This window comes from Rutidosis leptorrhynchoides, chromosome 4 (assembly GCF_046630445.1).
Source record: "Rutidosis leptorrhynchoides isolate AG116_Rl617_1_P2 chromosome 4, CSIRO_AGI_Rlap_v1, whole genome shotgun sequence".
Taxonomy (NCBI): domain Eukaryota; kingdom Viridiplantae; phylum Streptophyta; class Magnoliopsida; order Asterales; family Asteraceae; genus Rutidosis; species Rutidosis leptorrhynchoides.
Window position 1 is genome coordinate 28,498,370 of NC_092336.1, and position 26,894 is coordinate 28,525,263.

Genomic DNA, 26,894 nt, shown 5'->3' on the forward strand with positions numbered 1-26,894 from the left:
TTAGTGTTGTTGTTGTTATTATCGTCGTCGTTGTTGTTGTTATTAATTACTCCCTCCGTTTCAAATCTATTGTTCACAGACCAAAAAATACACAGTATAAGAAAAAGTGACTGACACATGTACATTTTTGTTAACTTTTTTGACATACCAAATACATTTACCCATATTTTTGACTTATACGTATAAAGAATGGGGATAAAAGAACATTATAAAATTATTTTTTTCTTTTTATGAAAGTGAACAATTTAGGACATCTCTAAAAGGAATACAGGAGTATAGAATTGGAACCGATTGAGTATTACTTCATCCGTTTTAAAATAACTGTCCAACTTACTATTTTTGTTTTTGTCTTAAAAATAATGTCTCTTACCAAGAATAACATCGAAGTTCTAATATTGTCATTTTTATTATTGGGAAATGTGAATGTGATATTCAATATGGTAACTAATGCAATGGATACGCGAAACAACGAAGTTCATCGAAGTTCATCGCAATCAACTATACGCGAAACAGACACTTTTTAAAAAACGCTAAATCTTTCGGAAAATCTCGCATACATACACATACATGTATAATAATCAATCCAAATTAGCCGCATCATATTGATGGTTTCGCCCCTTTTTTACACGAATTTTCTTTTCGTTAAAAACGCGTATTCCATTTGGTACAATAGATAATAACCACGTGTCTCCAAACACCTCGTAGCAACGCGTTTTTAATTCTATATATACATAACGCTACATTAAAAAAAAAAGTGTTGCTGCCGCAGCATCGCGCGACCGGCTTTTTGCTAGTTAATACCATAAAGTGGCGAATGATATAAAGAAAGAGTTAAATTGAAGCATTATATCTTTCCGTGCACGTAGAGAGCGAGGTCTTTGGCGTGCGTTATTTTTAATATGATGAATACGTACATAGTTTTTAATTAATATATAATATATAATATTTATATTACTATATACTCCGTATAATATTTATTTATTTTTATGGTAACTAATGAATACGTACATAGTTTATAATTATGGTAACTAATGAATACGTACATAGTTTTTGATTAATAATATTTTTTAATTAATATATATAATCTAAAATATTTATATTACTCTACTTTATTACTATTTATACTTTATTATCAATTGTGTAAAATAAATATAAATATATTTTACTAATTCAAGAGAAAAAATAAGCATAAGCTGTTAATCTGTATTTTACCATACATGATCTCACGACGATGTATGCTTTACGTTTAATTTTTTTTAATTAGATAGACATAAGGATGATGAACACATGAAAATAAAAATTTTAAGATCACCTTTGTGTTTGAGAATCATATCACTAATGGTTTGTTAGTTAAAAGTCGTGTTATATGTTGGGGTGATGTTGAATTCAAAGGGTCTAAAAATGTGTGCATTTTTTATTTTATTTTTTGAACGGCGATATTTTTGTATCAGTAAATCATTTATTTCAACGATCCTTTCATTTGCACGTAACACACACGTTTGGGCGGAAACCCAAAACCGATAAACGGTACCCGGGAACACATCCATTCGATCAGTGTCAGGGTGGAGATCCGTGAACGAATCCGGTAAAACCTCCCTATATGGTCAATATATACCACCATTATTAGTGTTCAACTGGTTTAAAGAAAATCATGTCATCGCTAAGAATCGAACCCATAACCTCTCCCTATTCCATGACACAAAATACATAGGGGAACCTTGGGCTATGCCCGCAAGTTCTATAAATGTGTGTATTTAAATAATTTAAATTTAAATCTTATTTGTACAGTAAATAATAGTAATAAATTATAGTTGTATAAAAGTTGATAAATTCGCAAGATGGGTAACCGTCCAGAGTCCAAAAATTTAGAATGGTCCAAATTTTTTAATATATATACCGTTTTCTCAAATAAATCAATTAAATTAAATAAAAATTTTATTAATTAAAGTTGTAATACTATAACTTTGAATTGTTAAATACATTATAAGTAAAAATAGATAAATTTTCGTATAATTTACTTATATGTATTAAAAAATTATACGTGTATAGGGTTCATTTTTATTTTCACCAAATACCTACTAAATTATTGAGACTAAATTATTGAGACGACCATGCTTTTTAACAGTTAACCATGTTTTGTTGATAGCCTCCACCAATTTACAAGAATAGGGTACAAGTTGGTTGCAATATGTAACGTACACATGGATGCTTAGAAAATGAATTTTGATTTTTTTATGGGTGTTTTTGTAGTTAGCCATGAAAGCCGGCTGTGTATATTTATAAAAGGAGGCTATAGTGGTTAGAACTTAGAAACCATTCATAAAGAATAAATTTAATTTATATTCTTTTTGTTTGTTATTACTTGTTTCATTGTTGCTGTGAATTCTTATTTTTAATTTACATTGTTTATTTCTCTTAAACGAAAAAGAAATACGGCACTTGTTGAATATGTTGTCTATTCATTAATCTATTATCAATTTCTTAACCTCGAGTCATAATCTTTTGATTAAATTAATATAAGGGATTGAACTCCTGTTAAACTCATGCGTCCCCTCTTCGTTGTTGTTTTATGTTTTAAAAAAAAAAGTATCATATATTTTTCCATAAACTATCAAAGATGATAAACACGCATCTATGTCATTGATATTCTATGAAATGTGTATCAAAGGAAAATGGATAACATTTTTTGGGGTCTTATAGAACACGAACTCGGGGCGGAGTTGCTAGAAGGGGTTTAAATTTACCTAAATTTGAGTAAATAATTAAATTTATATCCCTTTTAAGTTATATACGATACGATTGAACATTTGGATCAATTAAATCGGAATTCCTAAAAACAATTATACATAAAGTGGTGAATGCCCGTAAAAGTTTGCATTATCACTTTACGTCACAAGAGTTTTTTTGATTCAAACCTCCAGTAATATATATTCGGCACAGAAAAGGGTCGAAAACGATCATTGAATAGTCCAATTAGACCGCCTACATCTGTGTAAAAATACTTCTTTTCTCAGATTTTTTTTTGAAAAGAAATTAAGTATTTATTAAATATAAATGAGAAAATATTTAAAATGGGAATACAAGTGGGTTGCCATTTGATCTGAAACCAGGTCTCCCAGACTCATTAGCGAGCCCAAGATTACATCTCGACCTATATACAACATACCTCGATATGAATACAAAATGAAAGGAAGCAAAACCTGTATAATAGATATGTCAAGATGCCCGACTCATAATGAAAAACAAATCTTCGAAAACGTCTAGCCAGGATCAAAGTTGTGATTATAAGGAATGCCTATCATGTTTGGAATAAGAATCCATTGCAACCAATCAATTATTTTGGATCTCGATCGGTTGGTAATCTACTCAAACGCCTTCACTTGAATCTCACTAATGATCTTAGAGAAACCCCAAGACACTTTACGAAAAATCATACTTCTCTACTCAGATTATTCTTTTACTCGTTCACACTTTACTCATAGATAATTTTGACCTTATTAAATTTCGTTCAAACTCCACCATTGCAAATACTAATATTCTTGAAGAAAAATAAGGGTCATTGTGTAACTTTTGGAAACGTAAAGGTATTATTTATGTATGTATAAAAAACAAGGAATGATATTGCAATTTTTATAAGTTATGGTCATGTTGTTGACGGTGGTCCATTAGGGATTGCATAATTGGTTCTTGTCAAAAAATGCACTACCTATACGACCGCCCATCATAATGTCTACCTCAACTCATAAGTTTTCTTCAAACGCCCTACATTTGATCGACATCCCCCTTTTTTTAGTGTAAGAAAAAATTCTTCTATACGTATTATGTAATGGTGAATTTAGAATTTTTTTTTCAACAAGACAAAATATTAGAAAATTAAAGAAAACAACATAATAGCTAAAGACGCCAGATTTTAACACTTAAATACGCTATAAAAATTCAGTTTCAGAGACGGCTGACCCAAGTTGTTTACGCTAGATCCGCCATGCGTGTACGTATACATATACACAGGAATCTTCCAATCTTGACCTTCAACTCCTTACATTTATTCACTTTTTCCTTTTGGCATTACAAGGATAAAGGTAATGCAAATGTTTAGCCAATGTGATTAATATAAAACCACACTGCCCCAAGTCTTGGAATGCATTTAAAGTTTGGTATTTTTATATTGTTTAAATTGTTATAATCTTGGCTCATTTATTTGTATTGTTAAAGTGAGAATTGAAAGCTCTTAGTTGGCATCCATGTGATCAAGTAATTTGGGCAGCTTTTGCTCACTACTCTGATCAATCATCATATAGTGCACCTCCCCTCCATTTTTTACCTAAATAAGAATACAACAAATATTTGGTACTTAAACAAGGCAGGCACATCAAGACATATTTAAATTACATAAATTACAAGCAGGGCCGGCCCTAGGGTAGAGCGGGAGGTGCGGCCGCACTGGGCATCACGAAATCAGGGGCATCAAATATTTAGGATCAGTTTTTGGAACATGTAGAAGAAAATTTGAAATTTTAAGTTGAGTTTTAATGGAGGTTGAAGGGTTAGAGAAGAAGATGAATCAGGGGAAAATGTCTTTATTTTCTAAAGCCGTGGGCCCTTTAGTTACTATATTCCAGTACTAGTTCAAGTATAACACAAGTGTGAGCCCTTTAGTTAGTGTATTGGTTTTCTTTTGTTACACCCAAATAAATACTGTAATACAGAGTGCTACTATTTAAAAGTTACTGTGTAGTAAAAAAAATACGGATTACAGCTCATAACTTCATGGGCCTACACTTGTAACTATTTTTTTTTTTTAGTTCGTATCATTTTTTGTTAATTTTATTATTCTATTGCTTACATATACGGAGTATGATAAATATTTTTATTTACTTCTTATTTAACTAAAATAGCAAATACTAAAATAAATGTTATTCCCTCCGTTTTATTTCTATTGTCCAGCATTTCTTTTTCGAATGTTCCAAATTAATTGTCCAATTTCATAAATAAAAGAGAATAATCTGGTAAAGTTAGTTTGTACCCCTATGTAATACATGTAAAACAAAAAGATAAGTAAAAAGTAAGGGGTAAAGCTGGAAAGTAAACAAAAAAGTATATGCGTCAGTCATTTTTTTTTAAACTTTGTGTTTTTGTATAAGGACAATAGATATGGAACGGAGGGAGTAATTTATCGAAACATGAAAAAACCGAATAAAGTACTTTCTATCATTTTAAGTGTAACATTATATGAGATTTTAATAAATATGTCAACACTGCATAATCATATATTTTAAGGTCTATTTATTTACTTTTTTTTTTTTACTTAAAACACACAAAAATTTAATTTTAAGCGATTTAATTTTGATTTTGTAATTTCAAGTTTATCGTTTAAAATATGAAGGGCATATTTTAGTCTTTCCGCACAGGGCATCAATATTTTCAGGACCGGCCCTGATTACAAGTATATCATATATTCACTGTAAAAAAAAATTTCTATAACCACCAAGATAATACATTAAACAGCTTATATTGCAATATGCTCAACCTCTTAATGCACAATTTTTGTGAATTTATTAAAGTATTTAGTATATGGTGGAAATATCATCACAAATACATAACTGCATTCAATCATAATGTAATGTAATGTAAAAAAGTTTGTTACTAAAAATATGAAACCGAATCCATAACAAATTTAATGTATCGAAGTAGAATCTGTCTAACCTATTTAACATAGTTAGCATATAGAAATTAATAGGGAGTATAACGTTTACTCAACCATAATATCTCAATTTAATAATAATACTACTTGTACTTGTTAGAGGAAAATCCGCTTTATGATATGAGCTAAATTAAAAGACAATAAAATGTTCCCAAGATCCAACAAGAAGAAGACTAGTTTACCATTTTAATTTCATAAAAGTGATGGATCCCGATGAATCTCTACTGTTACTAAATGTTTTGATTGAATATATTTTGGATAACATTGATCCCAAAGATATTGTTGCTTTCGGTTGAATTGCAAGAAGGTAATCATAAATTACTTTTTTCATTAACTTTCTTCCTATACATTTATAAGACTCATTAATAAACGAAGCACTAAAAACCTTAAACAAACACTAAAATTACTTTTTTTCATCAAATTTTTCCGTAAACATTTGAAGACTTTTTAATACACGAAACATTAAAAGCATTAACCTTTAAATTTATTAAAAAATATATATTTAAATAAAAAACCCTTTCCTCTACGTCAAATCGAAAAAATTGGTCATTTCATTTCAAGAACATTAATAAAACTGGTCTGAATTGGACTGGCTACTAGTCCAACTCCCGGTTCAAATTCAACAAGTTTAACATGCCGGTTAACTCATCGCAAATTTTCACATACAGATAGCTTAAAGACAGTATGATGTAAACATAATGTTTTAACTTGATGATCCACTTAATACAGAATTTAATAATAATGATGACTAATCTAAAACAAGTATGAAAAGGTCCATGCTTGCACCGGAAAGGGGAGCTTGCACGTTACTCCATATGATGATGCACAACAAGTTCAATGTCTCACACACATGGTAAAAATCTTAGTTATATTTAATTTTGTTTATATGTATATTCTCAAATACAAACCAAATCACATCTACCCTTTAACAAAAACAGGGAACTCTGTTTCTCTCTTTCTTTAAATAATAATAATAATAATAATAATAATAAGTTGCTTGGGGCCCCTAATATTGTTCTAAGCAGGCAAGTAGGTGTCTTTCCTCCTAATATTGTTCGGCCTTTAAATGGTGTTAAGTTGCTTGGGGCCCCCGCAAGTTCCGATCCTGGTTTTAGTAGTGAACTGGTGATGTAAAGGGTGACCAAGTCCATTGCGCTTATGGATAAGGTTGCTAAGCTTGATGATCCTCAGTGTGAGTTGTTGTTGCTTAGGGCATGTACGGGAGTTTCTAAACTCTACTTTTCCTTGCGTACTTGTCCTCCTAGTATATTTGAGGCGGCTCAACGCGCTTTCGATGGAGCCCTTCGATCTTCCTTGGAGCGTATTGTTACTGCTTCAGGGCCTGGGTTTGGTGATTGGCAGTGGCGGCTTGCCACCTTGCCATTTGCATTTGGAGGGCTTGGTGTTTATTCTGCGGGAGATGTTCGTCATTATGCTTTTCTGGCTTCTCGATTACAGTCTGCTGGATTGCAGACCAAGCTACTACGTCATGCGAGTATTGTTGGTCTTGGTCGTGCTTTTGAAGATGCATTGGGTCTGTTTAATAAAACAGTTGGGTTTGATATTTTAGGTAATCCGAGTGAGGTCGCTGCCCCAATACTCATGAAGAAATTGGCAGATGTTTATTTCACAAAGTTTACCGCTTCTGCAGAATCCACTTTTTCGTTATCTCCACGACAATCGGCCTTATGGAAATCACAGCAGAGTGATCACACCTCTGCTTGGCTAAGGGCAGTCCCTATTTTGGGGTTGGGTCAGACGATGGACGCAAAGACTTACCGATGTGTGTTGTGCTACCGGTTAGGTGTTCCATTGTTCTCTATCTCGACGGCATGCTCTGCCTGTTCAAGGGTTTTTACTGGGGATATTTTCGGGGATCACGCGGTGTCTTGTGCTGGTATGGTGGGTATTAAGCATCGACATAATATTGTCCGGGATTCCCTTGTTGTTGTTTGTTATCGATCTGGGATTTCAGCGAGAAAGGAGGTTGACATTGGGTTGTCTGGAGGGAACGACAGGGCCCTCAGACCTGCAGATGTGTTACTTTATTCCTGGGATTGTGGTCGCGATGTTTGTGTTGACTTGACAGGATCTTCTCCTTTGACACAGTCTGGGCTTTCTGACTTTGTCCCTGGACGTGCTGTGATTGATGCGGCTCGTCGGAAGCGGGTCAAGTACGAATCTAGTTGTCTGGCGATTGGTTATGGTTTCATTCCTTTCTCATTTTCTTCCCTTGGGGAATTAGAGAAGGAGGCTGTTTCTTTGCTAAAGCGGGTTCAGAAGAGTTCGATGGCGCAAGATATTGGTGCCGGTGCTGCTGCTCATATTTTTACTAGGATAGGTTTTGCTATTGCTAGAGGTGTGGGGCCCAGATTGTCTCTAGGCTTCCCACTAATTTTTTGTAAGTTTTAAAACTTTTAAGTTTATTATTATTATTATTATAATAATAATAATAATAATAATAATAATAATAATAATAATAATAATAATAATAATAATAATAAATTACTGTTATTAATTTAATTAATTTATAAAATAAAACTTATAACTACAACTGTATTAAAAATCACCCACAAAGAAACATACAATTGTTTAAACCTCCTTCAATTTCTCTCTCACATTCACTCATATATAAAAATTCCATACTTGTTGTATCACTTCTTCCTCAATTGGGTATTCTTTTTTTCAACTTTCTTGTATGTATATGTGATTCCCACTTATCAAGACCAACACTCTGCTCTTGAAGATTTTAACTTTCAGCCTTTTTTCAAACATTTAGTATCACTTTTGGCAATTGGTTGTAATTAATGTTTGTTAAAAGAACAGAATTCATTTGGCAGATAAAAATGATGATGAAGAATGACCCATTCCTTTAAAGGTCTGATTTTGCTGTTATTTTTTTTAGTTATCATTTATTGTTACTCTGTCTTTTGATCAAACTTTGATTTGGGCTCTGTGATTTTGCAGTGTTAATTAATGTTTAAGTTGTTGTGAAGAATTTTGTGTATAAAGATGAATACTAGAGTAAAGACAAATTTAAGGTCCATGAAAACAACTTCATTTAAAGATCCAAAGGTAATTAATTTAAGTTATTTGTATCATACTTTTATTGCACATGATTAGCTACAGTTTAGAAATATGTAACTTAATTCCCAGATGGGGTTTTTGTCTTCAATTATGATGAGTAAAAGTGATTATAAGTTTTTGTGAAGTATTTATCACATAATTGAAAAAAGTTGTTTACTTTAAATCTTATCCACATGAAGTGTTTTAGTGCATCCTGATTCTTTTCTTGTTGAAGGTGACTGTAATGTTCTTTACTTATTACTTTATTTTATTTATCTCTGTATTTATTTATATTTATAAAAAAAGGTTGATAACATGCAAATGCAAATGGAGACTATGAAAACAAGCACAAGCAGAAGAGGTTCAATTAGAGAGAGAAAAATAGCATTGCAACAAGATGTACATTTCTGTCATCATTGACTTTTTATTTGATTTAGTAATAGTTGGTATCCAATAAAATTTTCAATTATTAATTTCTTGTGTGTTGGTCTTGTTTTTTGTCACAATTATTTCAGGTTGAGAAGCTAAAAAAGAGACTTAGACATGAAGAAAATGTTCATAGAGCTTTAGAAAGAGCATTTACAAGGCCATTGGGAGCGTTACCACGGTTACCGCCTTATTTACCTCCTACGGTAAGTATTTTTATCTCAATAATTACAGTTACCATTTAGAGAATGCAAAATGTAACACTTAAAGCTACGTTTAAGTTTACTATAATTAAGTTTATAAACTCAGTTGAATTAATTGTAATTCATAAATATTCTTTTTCAATACTGACCTTTTTTTAAATTTGGTATCAAAATTTATTCATGTTAACTTTTTTTTTTTTTTTTAAAGGCAAGTAATATATATAGATATAAAATGTTACAATGAGATATGAGCAAGCTCAATTACATAAGATAGAGTGGTTTGCAAGGATAGCAAACCAAACACGAACAATAAAAACACGAAACTAATACGCTTAAACGTAATATTAAGAGCTATATCTAGCATTCTTCCTATTACGGAGTATTTTCATACAACAATGTAATTTTTTCGTTGCTATACCAACATTATGTGTACAAATGACGAATTTAATTTCTATTTCCTACGTCTTCAACTCCACTTAACATTCTCATAAACTTATCATGGGCATTGGTAGACATTGGAGCTTCTAGCAGAAGTTGCAGTTTTAGAAGAAGAGGTTGTTAGGCTTGAAGAACAAGTGGTTTATTTTAGGCAAGGCCTATATCAAGAAGCTGTCTACATTTCATCCTCAAAAAGAAATCTTGAAAATTCACTTGATTTTCAAGATTCAATAGATTGTAAAAATAAGGCTCCTAAGTTGTCACCTCAAATTGAGACAAATCCATCCACACCTGCTATAAAAATTTCACATAGCATTTCAGGTATAATTTACTATTTCTTGAAAATAAATAGTTTTAGTGAATAAATAATAAACTGATTTTTAATTTATTATTTTTAATAATGTTGGTGGGAAAAGAGCACCAATCATCAAAGGCTATTAAGAACAGGATACACTCGACGGATCCAAAATCTCAAACGCCTAAGAGATCACCTGCTGATTCTAAGTCAGCAGCGAAGCGTTTAGAACCTAGAAAATTACAGGTTTAGAATTTTTAACTATTTGAATAGACTTGTTTATATTTAATTTAATAAACTGGTATCAGTTATAACAATTTTTGGTTCAGTTTGAAGGTAAAGTAATGGATGGTACAAATGTAGAGGGAAGAAACAATTTGATGCAAGAAAAAGGACTATTAGCATCATCATCAGTAGATGATGATCCAAACAAGATTTCTGAAAGTATTTTAAAATGTTTGTTAAACATTTTCCTGCGAATGAGTTCGACAAGAAGTAAAAGCATAACAGAAAGGCTGCCTTCATTGACTTCAGTTGACACAATGGAAGAAACAGAATTCAAGGATCCTTATGACATCTGTTTTGATTTCGAGAAAAGAGAAATTGGCCCGTATAAATATTTATACGCTATTGAAGCCACCTCCATCAACAAAAACGGCACGACAAATTCTATATTTTTGATACAAAGATTGAAGTAAGTAGCAAATAATGATCACATTTTATTTACATATTTTTCTAACATTATGATCAACTTCTAATGGTACTCTTGATTTTTTAGACTCCTGCTTGGGAAGCTTGTATCAGTCGACTTAACTAGTCTCACCCATCAACAAAAGCTCGCTTTTTGGATCAATATCTATAATTCGTGCATGATGAATGTAAGCGTTATGCGTTAAATATTTAATATTGAGCTAAAAATTTGGAGAAAAAATATACTAACATATTTGGAAGATGCAATTATATATCAGGCATCTCTTGAACATGGAATCCCAGAAAGTCCTGAGATGGTGGTTCAACTAATGCAAAAGGTAATATATTGTCACATAATTAAAATTTATAAAAAACCATATGCACAAATTTTAACTATAATATATAATTTATATAATGTCTTCCTTACTTGACAGGCAACTATAAATGTTGGAGGACATTATTTAAACGCAATCAGCATCGAACATTTTATACTGAGACTCCCTTATCATTCTAAATATGTAAGTTGATTTAATTCGATTACTTGTCGTGGTCCAATTCTGTATCAGATAACATTTAATTTTGTACAATCGATTTCTTGAAATATTATCAGACTTTCGCCAAAGGTGTAAAAAATGATGAGATAACCGCAAGAAGTGTGTTTGGGCTGGAATTATCAGAACCATTAGTAACATTTGCACTCTCCTGTGGAAGCTGGTCCTCCCCTGCTGTAAGTTTTTTTTTTCTAAAAAAAAAAAAAAAAGATTATTATGAACCTAACAAAAACTTTGATCTTAAAAATGAAGGTAAGAATCTACACGGGGTCTCAAGTTGAAAATGAACTTGAATTAGCGAAAAAAGATTATTTACAAGCTGCAATTGGGATTTCAAGCACAAAGAAGATGGTGGCGATTCCTAAATTATTGGATTGGTATATGCTCGATTTCGCCAAAGATATTGACTCGTTGATGGATTGGGTATGCCTTCAATTACCAAATGAAGTCGGAAAACAAGCAATGATGTGTCTCGAAAGGAATAAAAGCGTTCCGTTTTCAAATTGTCTTCGGGTAATACCTTACGAGTTTAAATTCAGGTATCTTTTGCACAAATAAAAATAGTTTTTGCATTCATCTTATTAGAGATATATATTCTTGAGGTATAGATTTGTACACAGTTTGTTATATAACACAAATGGAAGTAGATATTTATATAAATCCATGCACCACCAATGTAAGTATCATTCATTATGTTGATTAATTTGTTATAAAAAGTTTTAGTTTCTGAGATGTCGTTAAAGCTAGATATCTGTTATAGAAACAAGTCGAGGGTTGTGAAGTTTAGAGATTTTGTAAGACCATTTGTATCCAGTTGTCTCCGGAACATTGTGACCGTGATGTGGCAACGGTGACTCCAGTTAACACTGCTACCGCGGCATCACCGGTAATGGATTGTCGACGTAAGTCACTTGATTGACTAAGGAGATGGCTGGCGTCAGGGGCACGTGGCACACCCTGATTGACAGGGCCGTCTTAACAATTCGAAGGCCCTAGGCGAAAACAAAAATGAGCCTTCACACACGTTTAATTTTTTAATACATATAAAAAGATAATACTTAAATTTATCAATTTGTATCTACTTACAATGCATTTAACTATTTAAAATAACAATATTACAACTTTAATTGACAATTTTTTATTAAACTAAATAGAATATTTTGATATATATATATATATATATATATATATATATATATATATATATATATATAATTTTGGGCCCTTCAAACTTTTTGGGCCCTAAGCGGTTGCCTATCTTGCCTATGTCCAAAGACGCCTCTGCTGATTCAACGAATAATGTCCTCATTTTATTAAATTTTTTTACTTATTTAATTTAAGTCGGAAAATGAATAAAAAACAAAACTGGTGGATTCTTTTTGACACTCCCCACTAAACAGGGTCATACTGTGACATTTGTCACGTCACACTTAGAAAGTCAAAAAGTGCATTCACTAACTCCACGTCAAACATCAACACGATTCACGGTTAAAAATCTTCTAATGAAGAAGCTAGGCATAAAAAACTAGTATATTGAATTGAATGCGAACAATGAGATTCAGTGTTAATGTGTTATTCTCGGGCCCCTTTTGGGATTTTAGACTTGAAGTTACTTCATTCGGCATATTCGTCAGCAGTGGCGAAGCTTAATGATTGACATTGGGGTGACGAAATGTTTTTTGCAAAACATGTGATCTCTTATATATCAATAAATATACCTAAAGTTCAAAAATAATAATATCTAATAATAATAATAATTATTATTTTATAATAATAATATAATAATAATTATTAATAATCTATATCTATATCTATATCTATATATTATATTATATAAAAGAAAGTTTGTTTTATCCTAATTGTCATTATATCCGAATTACTAGCACAACATGACATGTGTAATTTACAGCTGTCAAAACTTCAATGGTTATGATTAAAACTAATTAAAGAAATTTATTAAATAACAACAACTTGGATGTCAATATAAATTAATAAATACATTGATTTAACAAAAAAAAAAATAAATAAACAAAACAAAACTCCCCGGTCCTTTTTTAACAAACCTCATCTCTATCTCTATTCCCTTTCCAATTTCACGATGTTATATCAATCGATCAAAGGATAAATTTTTTGTCATTAATAGTTTTTATGACCATCGTTAACAAAAAACAGTGAAGTGTGAAAGGAAAAGCAATGGACTTTTTCCTGAGTAGAAGTGTATCATAGGAGATTCAGGGAGAAGATCCAAGTGTTTCAAACCATATATGTTTATTTATATTATTAATTTAAATCCCTTTTGTTGTGTTTTCGTATTTTTGGCTATAGTCTATATGCCTCTATATTTATTTTTAACCGAACGTACTAAATCATATGCTCACTCATCCAATAGATATTTTAAGGAATTATTGTTGATTTTCCAGTGTAAGTTAAAGTTCGTGTCTTTTACTTCTATACGGAACCCAAATCAATAAAATAAGAGAACTAAAGAAAAAAAAATACTATATATGACACTTCTTATGAACTCTAATGTTTTGATAGTATTACATAGTCTTTAATTGTTGTAGCTCCTTATAGAGTATAAAGTCTATATCTATATCTATCTATATATAACTAATTTGCAACTATTTTTGAGCAGCCGTACAACGCACGGGCTCAAAACCTAGTAATAATAATAAACAATCATTGTGATTGAGCAAATTGAATGAGCAAATGGCTAATAATAATAGACGAGCAAATGGCTAATAAGATGACAATAAATTTAGTAATATAATACTGTAATTAAATTTATAATAAATAATAATACTATAACACGAGTAAAGATGCGATAAATTTAAATAAATTATACTACATATCATTAATCATTAATTTAAGAATAGAGGAGAAGAATCTGTAGACAATTTACAAGTGATTTTCACGATAATCAATAACTTAACTGAATGCCTCGTTAACTGATTTTTTTTGGGTTGGGGATTTTTGGGGGGGGGGGGGGGGGGGGGGGGGGGGGGGGGCGAGATTTTAAATTTGTCTTATATAGTCCCTAAAAAAAACTTAATTGCTACTTGGTACAAAAGTTTTTGGGGAGGCTGGAGCCCACCCCTGTCCTTTATATCCTTCGCCATTGTTCGTCAGCCACACCCTTGTGTCAGTATATACATAATGCATACATGTAAATTATTAAATAATACGAAGTAATATATAAATTATTACATATAAATATATTAAATATATATATACTGATATATTAAAAAAAATCGAGACGTAAGCAATACTTTATACGGTACAATCTATATCTATCTATCTATCTATCTATCTATCTTCTCTACCTCTTACAAAGCGTGAAGGTCTCTGCTGACGTGTCACGCTATCCATTTTTTAAGGCTTTATTTTCCACTTGTAAATTTCACAGTTAATCAAGATTTATTAAGTTAATTACTAAAAAAACACGCGTCTCTGTTACAATCTCTAATTAGGCGTCTTTTAAGTTTTAACAAATACAATATACAAACCCACACAATTTAGGGTTCCGCCACTTTGCTAATTACTTAACAATTAGGATGTCTGCTAACAATTAGGGTTTCAGATTCATTCATAAACAAACTATTCATAATCATCTTCATCATACAAAACACAACTTCATCTTCATCATACAAAACACAACCGCCTTCATCTACATCTGCGATTTTACATCATTAGGGTTCCGCTACTTTACTAAATTCAGATGGATATTTTAAATCTTTGTAAGCATTACAATTGTTATTTAACTAATATTTTCTTAATTTTGTATTTGGTGATTTTCTATATTTTATTTTGTATACGATTATTTCATCTTCAAGATCGGAATGATTAGTAATGTTTTTCATTCAATTTTGATTTAAACAACTTTATCACTATTTCATCTTCAGGCATTATGTTTCATGTTCAATTTATCGTCTGGCTTCATGGGCAGGAAAAGATTGAGAGTTTTGGTGAGACCTAACGAGCTAATAATATAAATGGTCCTGTTTTTTTATGTTTTGTTATGCATCTTTATATGCTTTCTTTGTTATTTAAGAAATATTCAAAAAGGTTATGTTATGGACGTTTTTCAGGTTGGAGTTTACCATCTAAGTCATGTGAAGTTGAGGATGCAATCGTGCTCGAACATTTGACTAACAGATTTTGAAGTAATATCCCCCTTTGCTAAACTTGACTTGATTTTTTATTTTTTGGGATTAAATGAGAACGGGTCAAATGAGTCCGTAGTTACCTAATGCATACATCTAAAATGGATCAATAGTTGCCCAATTCGTATTATCTAAAATGGGGCAATAATTATGTTTGCACCAATGTACTTTGCTTTCTATGTACATATATACTACATTTGATGGGTTTGTTGCTCGTATTATATGTTAGATAGTAAGTGAGAATCCTACTAAGTGAGAATTGTACTCAAAATATGCAATTGCTTCATCTTTATGCTTTAGAGTCGTGCTATAAATCAGAATGTCAATGTTTATGCTTTAGAGTGGTGCTATAAATCAATATTTATGTCACTACAACAAATTTGCTATTTAACCACGCATAAATGTACACACTTTTAAGAAGTGTGTACTTTTTTGTTAAATTCCTCACACTTGTAAATGTGTGTAAATGTATTACACTTATAAGTGTAGAATATCATTATAGTTTCACACATAAAAGTGTAGGGAAAAAAGTGCACACTAATTTGTGTGTAAAATTATAAATATAACCACACTTAAGAGTGTTAAGTTGATTTTGTCGCACTAGATTTGTTCACGCTCCCCCTTGTGTGAAGAAATGAGGTGTAACAAATTTTACTCACATATTTAAATGTGATTAAATTTGTGTTTGTACACACTAACAAGTGTGAACAAACTTTTTCAACAATTTTAAGTGTGAAATTTAAATAACATTCAACATTTATAAATGTAACAAACTTATACATATTTATAAGTGTGAGGAATTTGATAAAAAGCTCACACTTTTTTACAAGTGTGTAAAAATATGCGTGAACAATTGATAAATTTGTTGTAGTGTGTGGTTTGGGTTCTAGAAGATTATTGTGGGCATAGGTTGCTACAGGTACAATATAGGTTGCTGCTTATACAATATGGGTCATAAGTGCTATGTTGCTACTGGTACAATATGGGTCATAACTGCTATGTTCTTGGAAGATTAGTGCTATGTTCTGGAAGGTTTCTTAAAGTCAACTGTTATAATGGATCAATTTATTATCAAATGTTATATTGGTATTGAAACTCATTTTTTTAATTCGTCTAAATTGCATAATCAACATAAAGATTATAGTTAATGATGGGTGTCACTCATACAGTTTTTGTTCATCTTCAGTTTTGCTACTGCGAATAAATTATGATGGGTTACAACCTGCTTTACAGTCACTCTTCCTTTACTTTCAAGATCTGTACCCGCTTTACAACCTGATACTAAGCTATTTGTGTTGGTTAAAGCGATTGCTTCAGCTGTGATTCTTGCAACGGGATACATGCATGTATTACTGGATTCATTTGAATGTTTGACATCCAAATATTTGCCTGAAAAATCATGTAGTAAGTTCCCATTAACAACGTTTATCGTCATGTTATCCGTTGTATTGACACTAATGATTGATTCGTATGCGATGAGTGGGTACAAGAAATGCTGTAAACCCGATCAAAAATTGAAAATTTCGGGTCATTGCCATGGTGATGGTTCGTCTGGGCCAGAGGACACAGCGTCACAGTTGAGATGCTACCGTGTGGTTGCTCAGGTACCTAATTAAATTAAGTGTACTTATAATTTTAATATTTAGTATTTAATTTTATATTTATTTATGGCTAAAATGTGACTCCGTATATTTATCTATAAGTGTCCTGTATGGCTGTATGTATATGTAAATTATCTAATGATTTTTGTAAATGGTTACTTTTGAATATTACTTATCATATATTGTTGAATGAGCATGAGGAATTAGATCAATTCTTAGGCTAACTTGTTCTTACGCTTAAATATCAATTCTTGAATGTGACTTTCTTGAATTTTTTAAATGTGACTTTTTTTTTATATTATGTTGCAGGTATTAGAGCTTCGGATAGTTGTTCATTCGATTGTGATTGGGCTATCGATGGGTGCATCGAATAATCTATGCACCATAAAACCTCTTGTGGCTGCAGTATATTTTCATCAATTTTTTGAGGGTATGGGCCTCAGCGGTTGCATTCTTCAGATTATTTTTCCTTCAAATATTTTATTTTTTAATGAAGTTAAAATTATGAGTTCTGATACATTTACTTAAATGATTAAAGACGAACTATGAAATGAAGATGAAAGTAGCACTGGTATTTTTCTTTTCAGTGACAACACCCTTCGGGATAGCAGTTGGGATCGGGTTATCAAATGTGTACCGTGAAAATAGTCCAACGGCATTGATAGTAGTTGGAGTGCTAAACACAGTTTCAGCAGGGCTGTTTAATTACATGGCACTGGTGGATCTATTGGCATTAGATTTTATGGGGAAAAAGCTGAAAGATGACATGAAACTTCAAGCATTTGCATATGTTGCTGTAAATTTAGGAGCTGGAGGCATGTAAGTGATGGCTATTTGGGTATAATTCCTTTCAGGTGTTCTTAAACTTTTTGTTACTTTCCTTTTTTTTTTTTTTTTTTTAGGGGATGTGTAAATGTTAAGTTAGTCATTGATTCATTTACATCTCAAAGGTTGGTTAATTCAATTTTATTCCATGTGAAACCTGGTCTTTGAGGGCTTGAGGCTATGGCGTATCGTCTTTTAGTGCACATCATAAATATTTATAGTTTTCGAATTCAATTGTGAAGGGTTATGTGCAACTTATATAATTTCAAAGGTCCACATAATCTTTAGCAAATCAGTTATTTCCACTTTAGAACCACGGACACATACACTGGAACATATGTTACCAAATTACTCATTCGATGTAGGAAACAATCTACTTATAGTGTTTCTAATTTGATTCTTTAGTCATAGCATAATAAGTCTCGAACAAGTTCTGCTTACAGTTTTAGTGCATTTCTTACCGTTTACTCTGTCTTAGGTTGTGGCAATATGGGTGGGTTGTGTGAAATGGATAATGAGACAAAGGGTAACTTTTGCAATAAAGTATGTTGGCCTGAAAGACTTCTTATATAAGCTATTAAGTTATTAATGTTCAATAAGTGCCATGTCTCAGTGCTTAGAAGGGATTAAGTATATATTGTTACTGATCATGAATTGAGTGAAAACTCGCGGGGATAGAATGATCCTGCAATATGCATTTAGTGTTGAACTTAAATATATTTTTAGGAATCCAGCTTTATATTTTTCCTTTTTATTATCATATTGAATTTGAGATGTTGGGTGTATGTGAAGTTGAAGCATTTTTGAGCTACTTAAGAATATTAGTAGTTCAGTTAATGATGATGAGTTAATCAATTAATTCTCTTTTTGTAGGTAGCGATATCCTGATATGGTATGCAAGTGAAAACTGGGTTATCAATAAGTTTGTTGATTTGAACGCAGGAAAAGGTATAATCTGGCATTGTTCATAGACAATAAGATTAACTGTAAGTTGAAATGTTACCACTTAGACCAAAGCCTGGTATTCTTCTTGTTAATGATTTATAGTTTCGTTTCAGGTTTATGATCTTAAGCATCAAAGTTACATATATAGAGACAATAGGTAATTTCTAAGCTAACATATATGTTCATCATATATAAAGGTTATGAAATATGAGGATGTCAAAATAAGAGGCCCAAACTATGGATAACTTAGGGTGAGAAAGAAGCCCATCAGGGTAAAATTCATTTATATACCCAATGTGTCAAAATGGACACCTTGATATAATATGCCCACTTCATTTCACTATCTTCTTATGTTCCATTTAGGACATAAATATAATTTGATTTTCCTCCATACTCACTGGAGTAGTTAGATTTATTTGGCAAGCGAACGAAGGATCTTGAGGCAGTTGATCCTATCATAAGAATTGTAGCCGAGAAACATCGAACTGATTACCAACTCATTGGACTTTTTTTTTTTTGAGTAAAGCAACTCATTGGACTTGCCGATAGGAATGCATGGAAGGGGTAAAGCCATGAACAGTTATGTTTTATTTCAATGAATTATGTTATATAATTTAAAGGTTTTTGGAACTTTACACATTGTAATATTATATGTATCCAACTTTGAAAGGTCGTACTGTATGTATTCGATTTCACTTTCAATGGATAAATATCATAAGGGAAAATTTGACTTTGGTCACTTTGGAATGCAAATGAAACAGTATTAATATTATGTGCTTGGTTTTGTAGGAACTACAGGGCAAAGTAGGTCATTGTTGAGACCGGTCTTTATTTGTTTAGGTCTTTAATTTGTTTAAGAAATCATATCTTGCTTACACCCCACAACATATATCTCTTCCTACCATCTTTTAATTTGTTCATTTATGAGATTTTTATGTAGAGAACTAAAAGAATTACTCATTCTTAAAAATAAGTTCAGAAGTCAAACTAACTCTTGAATTTTAAAAGTTATGAGCTTCGTTGAATTCTCCATTGATATTTTGATAACTGTTTCAAAATTTTATATACTTCAATTAGTAGCCATAAGTTACTATTTCACTATTTCAGAACTCATTAATTTTTTTTTTTAACCTGGGTATCCAAACGGTCAACTTGACTAATCCCAGGGCGACTACTCGCTACGCGAGCAGCCCGTAGTCATTGCAGGCGAACCTCCGTGGCCATGAGTGGATAACTGTGGGTGCCTGGAATCGAACCTTTGACCTCCACTATGAAAGGCCAGGGTCTTAACCATTCCACTATAATGGTTTTCAGAACTCATTATTGATTTCACTATTTCAGAACTCATTATTGTTTCAGGTAATAGTGTCAACTGGACTTTAAAGCTAACGGAGATTTATCCATAAGGTTTTCAGTATCACTCTTTTTTATAAGGTACACTTGATCGTCAATCTTGTGTAAATTAGAGGTCATGGAATTGAGCAGGGTGGATAACGTATCAAAATGTTTAGTTGGAATATGTTGACAATTTTTCAACTCTTCTTATATGATAAATGTTTATAACTTATGCATACGAGTCTTCTTATCTTTGTTCTTCAGGTGCCACTTAACAATATGTTTGGACACTCAACGGGCGTCTGTTACATGACACACATACTATAAATTGGCGTAGAAGATTTATTAATTTGGCTTTAAGGAGCCCACCATTATTTGACTGAGCAGTTGATATGTTTTTCTTTCTTAATACTTTGAATGTACGTTTACAATACACTTGGTGTATGAAACATAATTAAAATGGTGGTAATTACGTCCCATTTACCTATAGCTTGGTTGATTTCGGTTATTTTTAAAAAAGATCCAATGGGTTACATTAAAATACAAGACATAAAAGGTACCATGTTAATTGAGTTGAAAGTCATTCAAAGCCTATAAAATGTCAAATTCATAATGGCCTACTAAGTTGCTTTGGTAAAGAAATTGTAGAGTTTTATAGAAGTGTAGTTTCTGATCTACATACCTGCCTATTTTTGAATCCTTTTCGAGCGAATTTCATGATACCTTATGCAGATGTATCAGTAACTACCAAGTTGTAGTTGTTTTGCTTTTTGGTTAGGGTTGTTGCAGCTTTGCTCATTTCTTATGAAGCCATCGGGCTGTTAAAAATATGCATGTATGTAGATCGGTAATCACTAATTTGTTATGCTGCTCTTAATTCGATGCAAAATATTAATAGTTTCTATTTGTTTATACGACAACGTTGATGAACCTGCAGAGTATGCTACCAGATTGTATGTCTTTCCTCAATTCTGCCTTTCTTTTTGTGTTTCGTCATAAATTGCTATCAACATCGATCAATGCTTTACACATTTTAACAAACACAAACTATTTTTTAGAGCTACCGTGCGTTTAGAGCTACCGTGCAACGCACGGGCTCTTAAAATCTAGTATACTAATATAAAAGAGAGTTTAAATTAGGCTATGTGTCATTAGACCCGAATTAGCAGCTGCTAATGACATGTGTAATTTACACATGTCAAATTCTAAGTGGTTATGCTAATAACAATTAAATTAATTGACTAAAAAACGTTAGGTGTAATGAATATAAATTAAATTAATTATTTAATAAAATATTAAACAAAACAAATCTACCCGTTCTTTTTTCACAAACAATATCGCATCCCCTTGAATATCTGTAACCCTAATCAGCCAAAATTCACGATGTATGCTACGATTTAGAGCCTTACAAAATTTCCAGGTTTATTTCGACTATTATTCAATTAATTAATTTTGTAATCTTTGTTGCATATCGATAAAAAAAAACAAGAATCGTCACTGATTAGAAGTTTTATTGCATTTCAAATTGATATTCTTTTATTGAAATATTTGTATAGTTATTGGTAAATCTGCTTTTTTATTGTAATTTTTTAACTAATGTACTTACTGTTTTCTGTGAGATTTTGTTAACAACTGATTTAAGGAATTTGCTTAATCTTAGGAATAAATGGTTATCGATATTAATGTGCCAAGATTTCTTCAATATTGTTACACATTTTTTTGAATGAAGAAAACACGATTCAAAATGAGCAGTTGGTAGTTGATACAAAAGAATGAAGAAAATAGTTATGCTATAACAAAATTTTAGTATTTGGTTAAGCAAGAACATGTAGTACTATTACTGCAAGTCGTATTTGCTCCTATTTGATCTTGCGAACCTGAAAGTCGTATTTTGAGGACTACTGTTTACCGTTGAAGCTACTGTTCCACTGAAAGGTCGTTTATTAATACGATCGTTATTTATAAAAAAGATAAATTAAAAACAATAATCGAAGTGGTCGATTTGGTAGATTATCATATAAAAGAATAGTTCATTTGCTTAAAATTAGGTTCGATGGTCAATGGTTTGTAGTTAGGGGTGTGCATGGTACGGGAAGAACTGAAACAATCCCAATCCGTTAAACCAAAAACGGAGTACATTTTTTTTTTTTTTTTTTTTGTTAGGTCCCAATATCCCGTTAGTAATACATAACATTTTCAACTCTGTTTTAACCGAAAACATAATATCTCAACTTTACATTTAATAATTTATAACAACCCTTGGTACACAAATAAAACATTACAAAAACATTTGTAATAATGACCCAAACACACAAAGTATGGGTTAATACTCAATAACCCAACCCGATACCAAGAGCATAATCCCGGGGACTACCAAATCCCCAATCCGAGTCCAAATCTCCGAAAGCTACCCCATCGAGCCCAAGCACTCCTACACATCTAGTCTAACGACTAGCTAGCATTACAATCACGATACCTGTAAAAAGGTAAACAACGAGAGGGGTAAGATAACGCTTAGTGAATGCAATAATTATACACGCACATATATAATCTACTTAATTGCAAACACTTACACAAATACCGCATACATGCTAGCAATTCAAATATCATACCATCGCAAAGTATAACGCTAAATCTCCATTACCACAAGCTAGCACAAACAATAGCATATATAACCGAACAATATATTATGCTACACTACAACACATAACCATGGTTAACCAATCGTACAAGGGATGGTACTCAAATTTCCCATCGGTGTTCATAACAACCATTAGAGTACTTAATACGTCGTACTCTAATCCCACGGGTGGCATCTTAACACGTCGATGCTTCACCCCGGGTGGCGTCTTAACACGTCAACACTTCACCCGTGATAGTCCTTGGAGTGGCATCTTAACACGTCGATACTTCACTCCGAGTGGTGTCTTAACACGTCGACACTTCACTCTTCGTCTTACTTGGGGTGGCATCTTAACACGTCGATACTTCACCCCGGATGGCGTCTTAACACGTCGACACTTCATCCGTTACTTTACTTTGAGTGGTGTCTTAGCACATCGACACTTCACTCGTCACGTGAAATGTGGTGTCTTAGCACATCGACACTACACATCTCACGCTACAACAAATAAATACATTATATACCTACGCATATAATTATTCCACTCACCTCGTGAACTCGAGCATTACAAACCATGCGCGAAATCTCCACCACACGCAACCGAGCAAACCTTTACCTATAATACACATATAGGTATACACATAATCAACATACATTCTCTACAAGAGAATTCGACGCCAACACCCTTAACTAAGGGTTTATACCTACCTCCACAATCCGCCCATTTAGACACCTAAAGTGGACGTCACCAATTACCACTACGGGTGGTAATTTCGACCAACACAACAAAGTACAATTTAATCCAAATCATACTTTACACCAATTAGATCAAACTTAGGTCTTAACACTAAATTACTACTTAGGTAGTAATCATTTCAAACGCCAATTACACCAAAAACCCCAACACGTGCAATATTGACCCTTATTGCTTTTGACCACGTTTGACTTTTGTTAAAATGTCATTTTAACCCAAAAACACTTCCCGCGATTACTTTCATTCAAAAACGCCATTTAACACTTAACAAAAGTGTTTAACATCCGTTTGACCAAAACTAGTGTCATCATCAAGTTTGACCGAATTCAATTTTCCCATTTTGACCAAAGTCATAAAAATGCCTAAACTAACCATTAATCACTAAAACAAGTGAAAATGGCCCTAATACACCAATCAAATCAAATCACAAGTGTTAACCCCTTAACTTACCCAATTTGACACATAAACCCTAATTTTGACCCAATTTAAAATTAGTCAACCCAAATACACCCAAAAGGGTTCCAACACTTTCAAAATTACTAAACTAAGTGATTACACCCAAAACCAAAGCCTAATCGTGGCCAAAACGTCAATCAACCCAAAACCCGCCATGTATAAAAAATAACTAGTTTCCATAAACCCACTTCATCATCTAAATGGGTTTTACAACTAAAAAGCTCAAAACCCTAACTTGAATATCAAATCATAAAGATGAATTTCGGAGTTAGAACTTACCATCACTACCACAACGTAGCCGTGAACGAGGAGAACAACTTTAACGCTTGTGACCCGACCCAAAACACTCTCTTCTTCCCCGATTCGAGCTTTCTCTCTCTAAACCCTTTACTCTCTCTAGGGTTTGGTGTGTGAGTGGGAGGGAAAGGGAATGAAGAAAATGAGGTTTGAATAAGATTGGAATCAGTTTTATGGCCAAAAACCCGTCCACATGTGAAATACCAACTTTGCCCTTCATTTAACTCATTAAAAGGCTGAACAGCACCAGATCGTGCCTATTGTCGCGCGGCGGAGCAAACCCTCCGCGCCGTGGCCCAATGAGTGATTTTAGATCACTTTTTTAAGCTTTCTGGCCCTCAAAATAGGCATTTGTCGTGCCGTGGCCATTCTGGTCGCGCCGTGACAATGGCCTATTTCATCCGAACTTCAACAACTTGTTTTGGCCATAACTTTTTGACCGTAACTCCGTTTTCGATGAATCAAATATCGTTGGAAACGTAATAAGATTTCCTTTCTAATGATAAGGTTTTGAAACATCAACTCAAACTTTATTTGGGGTCGAAAACGTACGTACACACCTTGTAACTCAAACAACGTCCAGTTTTCTTCGACATTCGAACAAACAACACGTACATGTTTGGTACCCTTCATACACGCATCGTACAATCATCTTTATACAATTATACAACCAAGTATGAACATTCTAAAGATAAATTATGTACCTCGGACATGTATGATGAAAAACGGGATGTTACAACTCTCCCCCACTTAAATTGGATCACGCCCTCGTGATCCTAGTCACTTAACCAATCCGAACCTACACGTTATGGTTCTCCGACACACATCTAAACTCGATACCCACAACGATTTCCATTAACCATCGAATGTCTCACCATATGCTAATAACCATTAGCGTGCATTACCGCAACAAACGGTATCTCGTACACCCAACATCCAAATGCCCATTTAGGAAAAATACGGAATACACCATTATATTCCTTCAAATTCTCCCGGTTACAACTCGCAACAAGCTACATTCACAACTATAACACTCGACGCGGTCTACTAAGTCCACTACGCCGTGAACCAAGTCTTGCATTAATCCAAATAGAGAAGGATTTATTCCGCGTTAAACTCCGTACTTCAACAACTCGTAAACCAGTAATTCAAGAAGGTTCTCTTAATCAAGAATCAACTTCCCCAGTCTGCACCACCGGGTCATTCCTTCAACGAAGGAATCTCGGTATCGCCAACTAATCACACTAGGGGGACAAACCTTCCCATCAATCGATCCGCACGCGATCACCAGTCTCTGGATTAATCTAGGAGGACGATAAAACACCACGTGCTAAACAAATCATCAACACTCAACACAGGGTTTCTCCTTTAACTCTACAACACAACCCCATAAGAAGGCTTTCTAGTACTAGCACGGAGACTATTCATATACTAGAATCCCATCAACAGCAAATCATCATCACTACAATTTCGCCACACGACACACGACCCATAAAATATTCACCGACGTCGGGTGAACCCTCCTACCTAGACCGTCCATTAAGGATGGCCTTGACATTTCCATGCAACCAACGGGTCGCATCACTAGGGAACGCACTCTCGCAAACAAACAACAATCGCGTGTCTCGACGTGAGACAATCAGAACCGGCGCTCCCCGCCTCACAACCATCCACAAAGTGGAATAATCCACTGAAGATCCTCACGATCACGTTTCCCGACAGGGAAAATACAGCAAACACCACAATACTAACATGTACCTACTCAATAGTACCATCCGGGTTTCATAGCAACCCAGATTTTCATTATGAGAGCACCGCAATGACAACTTCATTCTCTCACTTCGAGATCTGAAGCTTTACATTTGGTCTCATACCGCACTCTGGTACTACACGACCACCTTGCTTAAAAAGAATTACACTTCATTCGATCCCATCATCACAACTCTACACATAACATTCCGAAATTGTAACTCACAATCGTAACGCACGATCTCGAGTCAACATCAACAACCCGTCACTCTTCCTCGTTAGGGTCTATGAATCCCTATTGAGGTCTAGCATGGTACACTCGGAGACTTCAGTATACAATACACCACCGGATATTCCTCGAGCGGCAGTAAAAACTCCCCCACTTAGGATTCATCTTCACATTCTTACCGCCAAGATGATAACACCCCGCGGAATTACCATTTCACAACACACATGATCATTCTCATCACTAATCATAAACACCGAATCACTGCAAATTCACTTTAGGCTCTCAGAGCCGTCATACAAAATTAACAGAGATGTCGTACACGCGACGACTTCGCACCTTCATACCACAAATCACAATCGACTGCCTTAATCGTTCGCAAAGCGAACTCCACCAAAGTCGCACATACGTCTCTATGCCTAAGCATACGTCACTCCGATAAATCAGTCGTGCATCTCAATCGAGATCACCCAACCTTCCACTCAACGAACCTTTACCAATAATTGCTCACTCTCATGGAGAAGAGTGACCAATCCGACACAATAATTGC

The 26,894-nt window shown here is 33.3% G+C and overlaps 2 protein-coding genes across 2 annotated transcripts; both read left to right on the top strand.

Moving 5' to 3' along the window:
• Positions 1–8,385: 8,385 nt before the first annotated feature.
• On the top strand, positions 8,386–12,387 carry LOC139840000 (uncharacterized). The gene is made up of 12 exons (XM_071830220.1): positions 8,386–8,579; positions 8,669–8,776; positions 9,074–9,166; positions 9,283–9,399; positions 9,909–10,155; positions 10,251–10,375; positions 10,459–10,823; positions 10,908–11,007; positions 11,098–11,157; positions 11,254–11,337; positions 11,430–11,546; positions 11,623–12,387. Exons 2-12 carry the CDS (start codon positions 8,714–8,716, stop codon positions 11,926–11,928), a joined length of 1,677 nt encoding a protein of 558 aa, XP_071686321.1. The 5' UTR covers positions 8,386–8,579; positions 8,669–8,713; the 3' UTR covers positions 11,929–12,387.
• Positions 12,388–16,744: 4,357 nt separating this feature from the next.
• Positions 16,745–19,618, top strand: LOC139840524 (fe(2+) transport protein 2-like; the record flags this gene model as incomplete). Its single annotated transcript, XM_071830788.1, has 3 exons — positions 16,745–17,137; positions 17,444–17,953; positions 19,311–19,618. Coding segments are annotated over 2 exons (612 nt in total), but the record flags the coding sequence as incomplete, so codon positions are not given.
• Between the last annotated feature and the right edge of the window lie 7,276 nt (positions 19,619–26,894).

Bases quoted from the DNA above. Each gene is read 5' to 3' on its own strand.
- LOC139840000 (XM_071830220.1), top strand. From the start codon at position 8,714: ATGAATACTAGAGTAAAGACAAATTTAAGGTCCATGAAAACAACTTCA. The intron at 9,400-9,908 runs GTAAGTATTTTT...GGGCATTGGTAG, and splicing joins CGCCTTATTTACCTCCTACG to ACATTGGAGCTTCTAGCAGA. The intron at 10,824-10,907 runs GTAAGTAGCAAA...TTGATTTTTTAG, and splicing joins TTTTTGATACAAAGATTGAA to ACTCCTGCTTGGGAAGCTTG.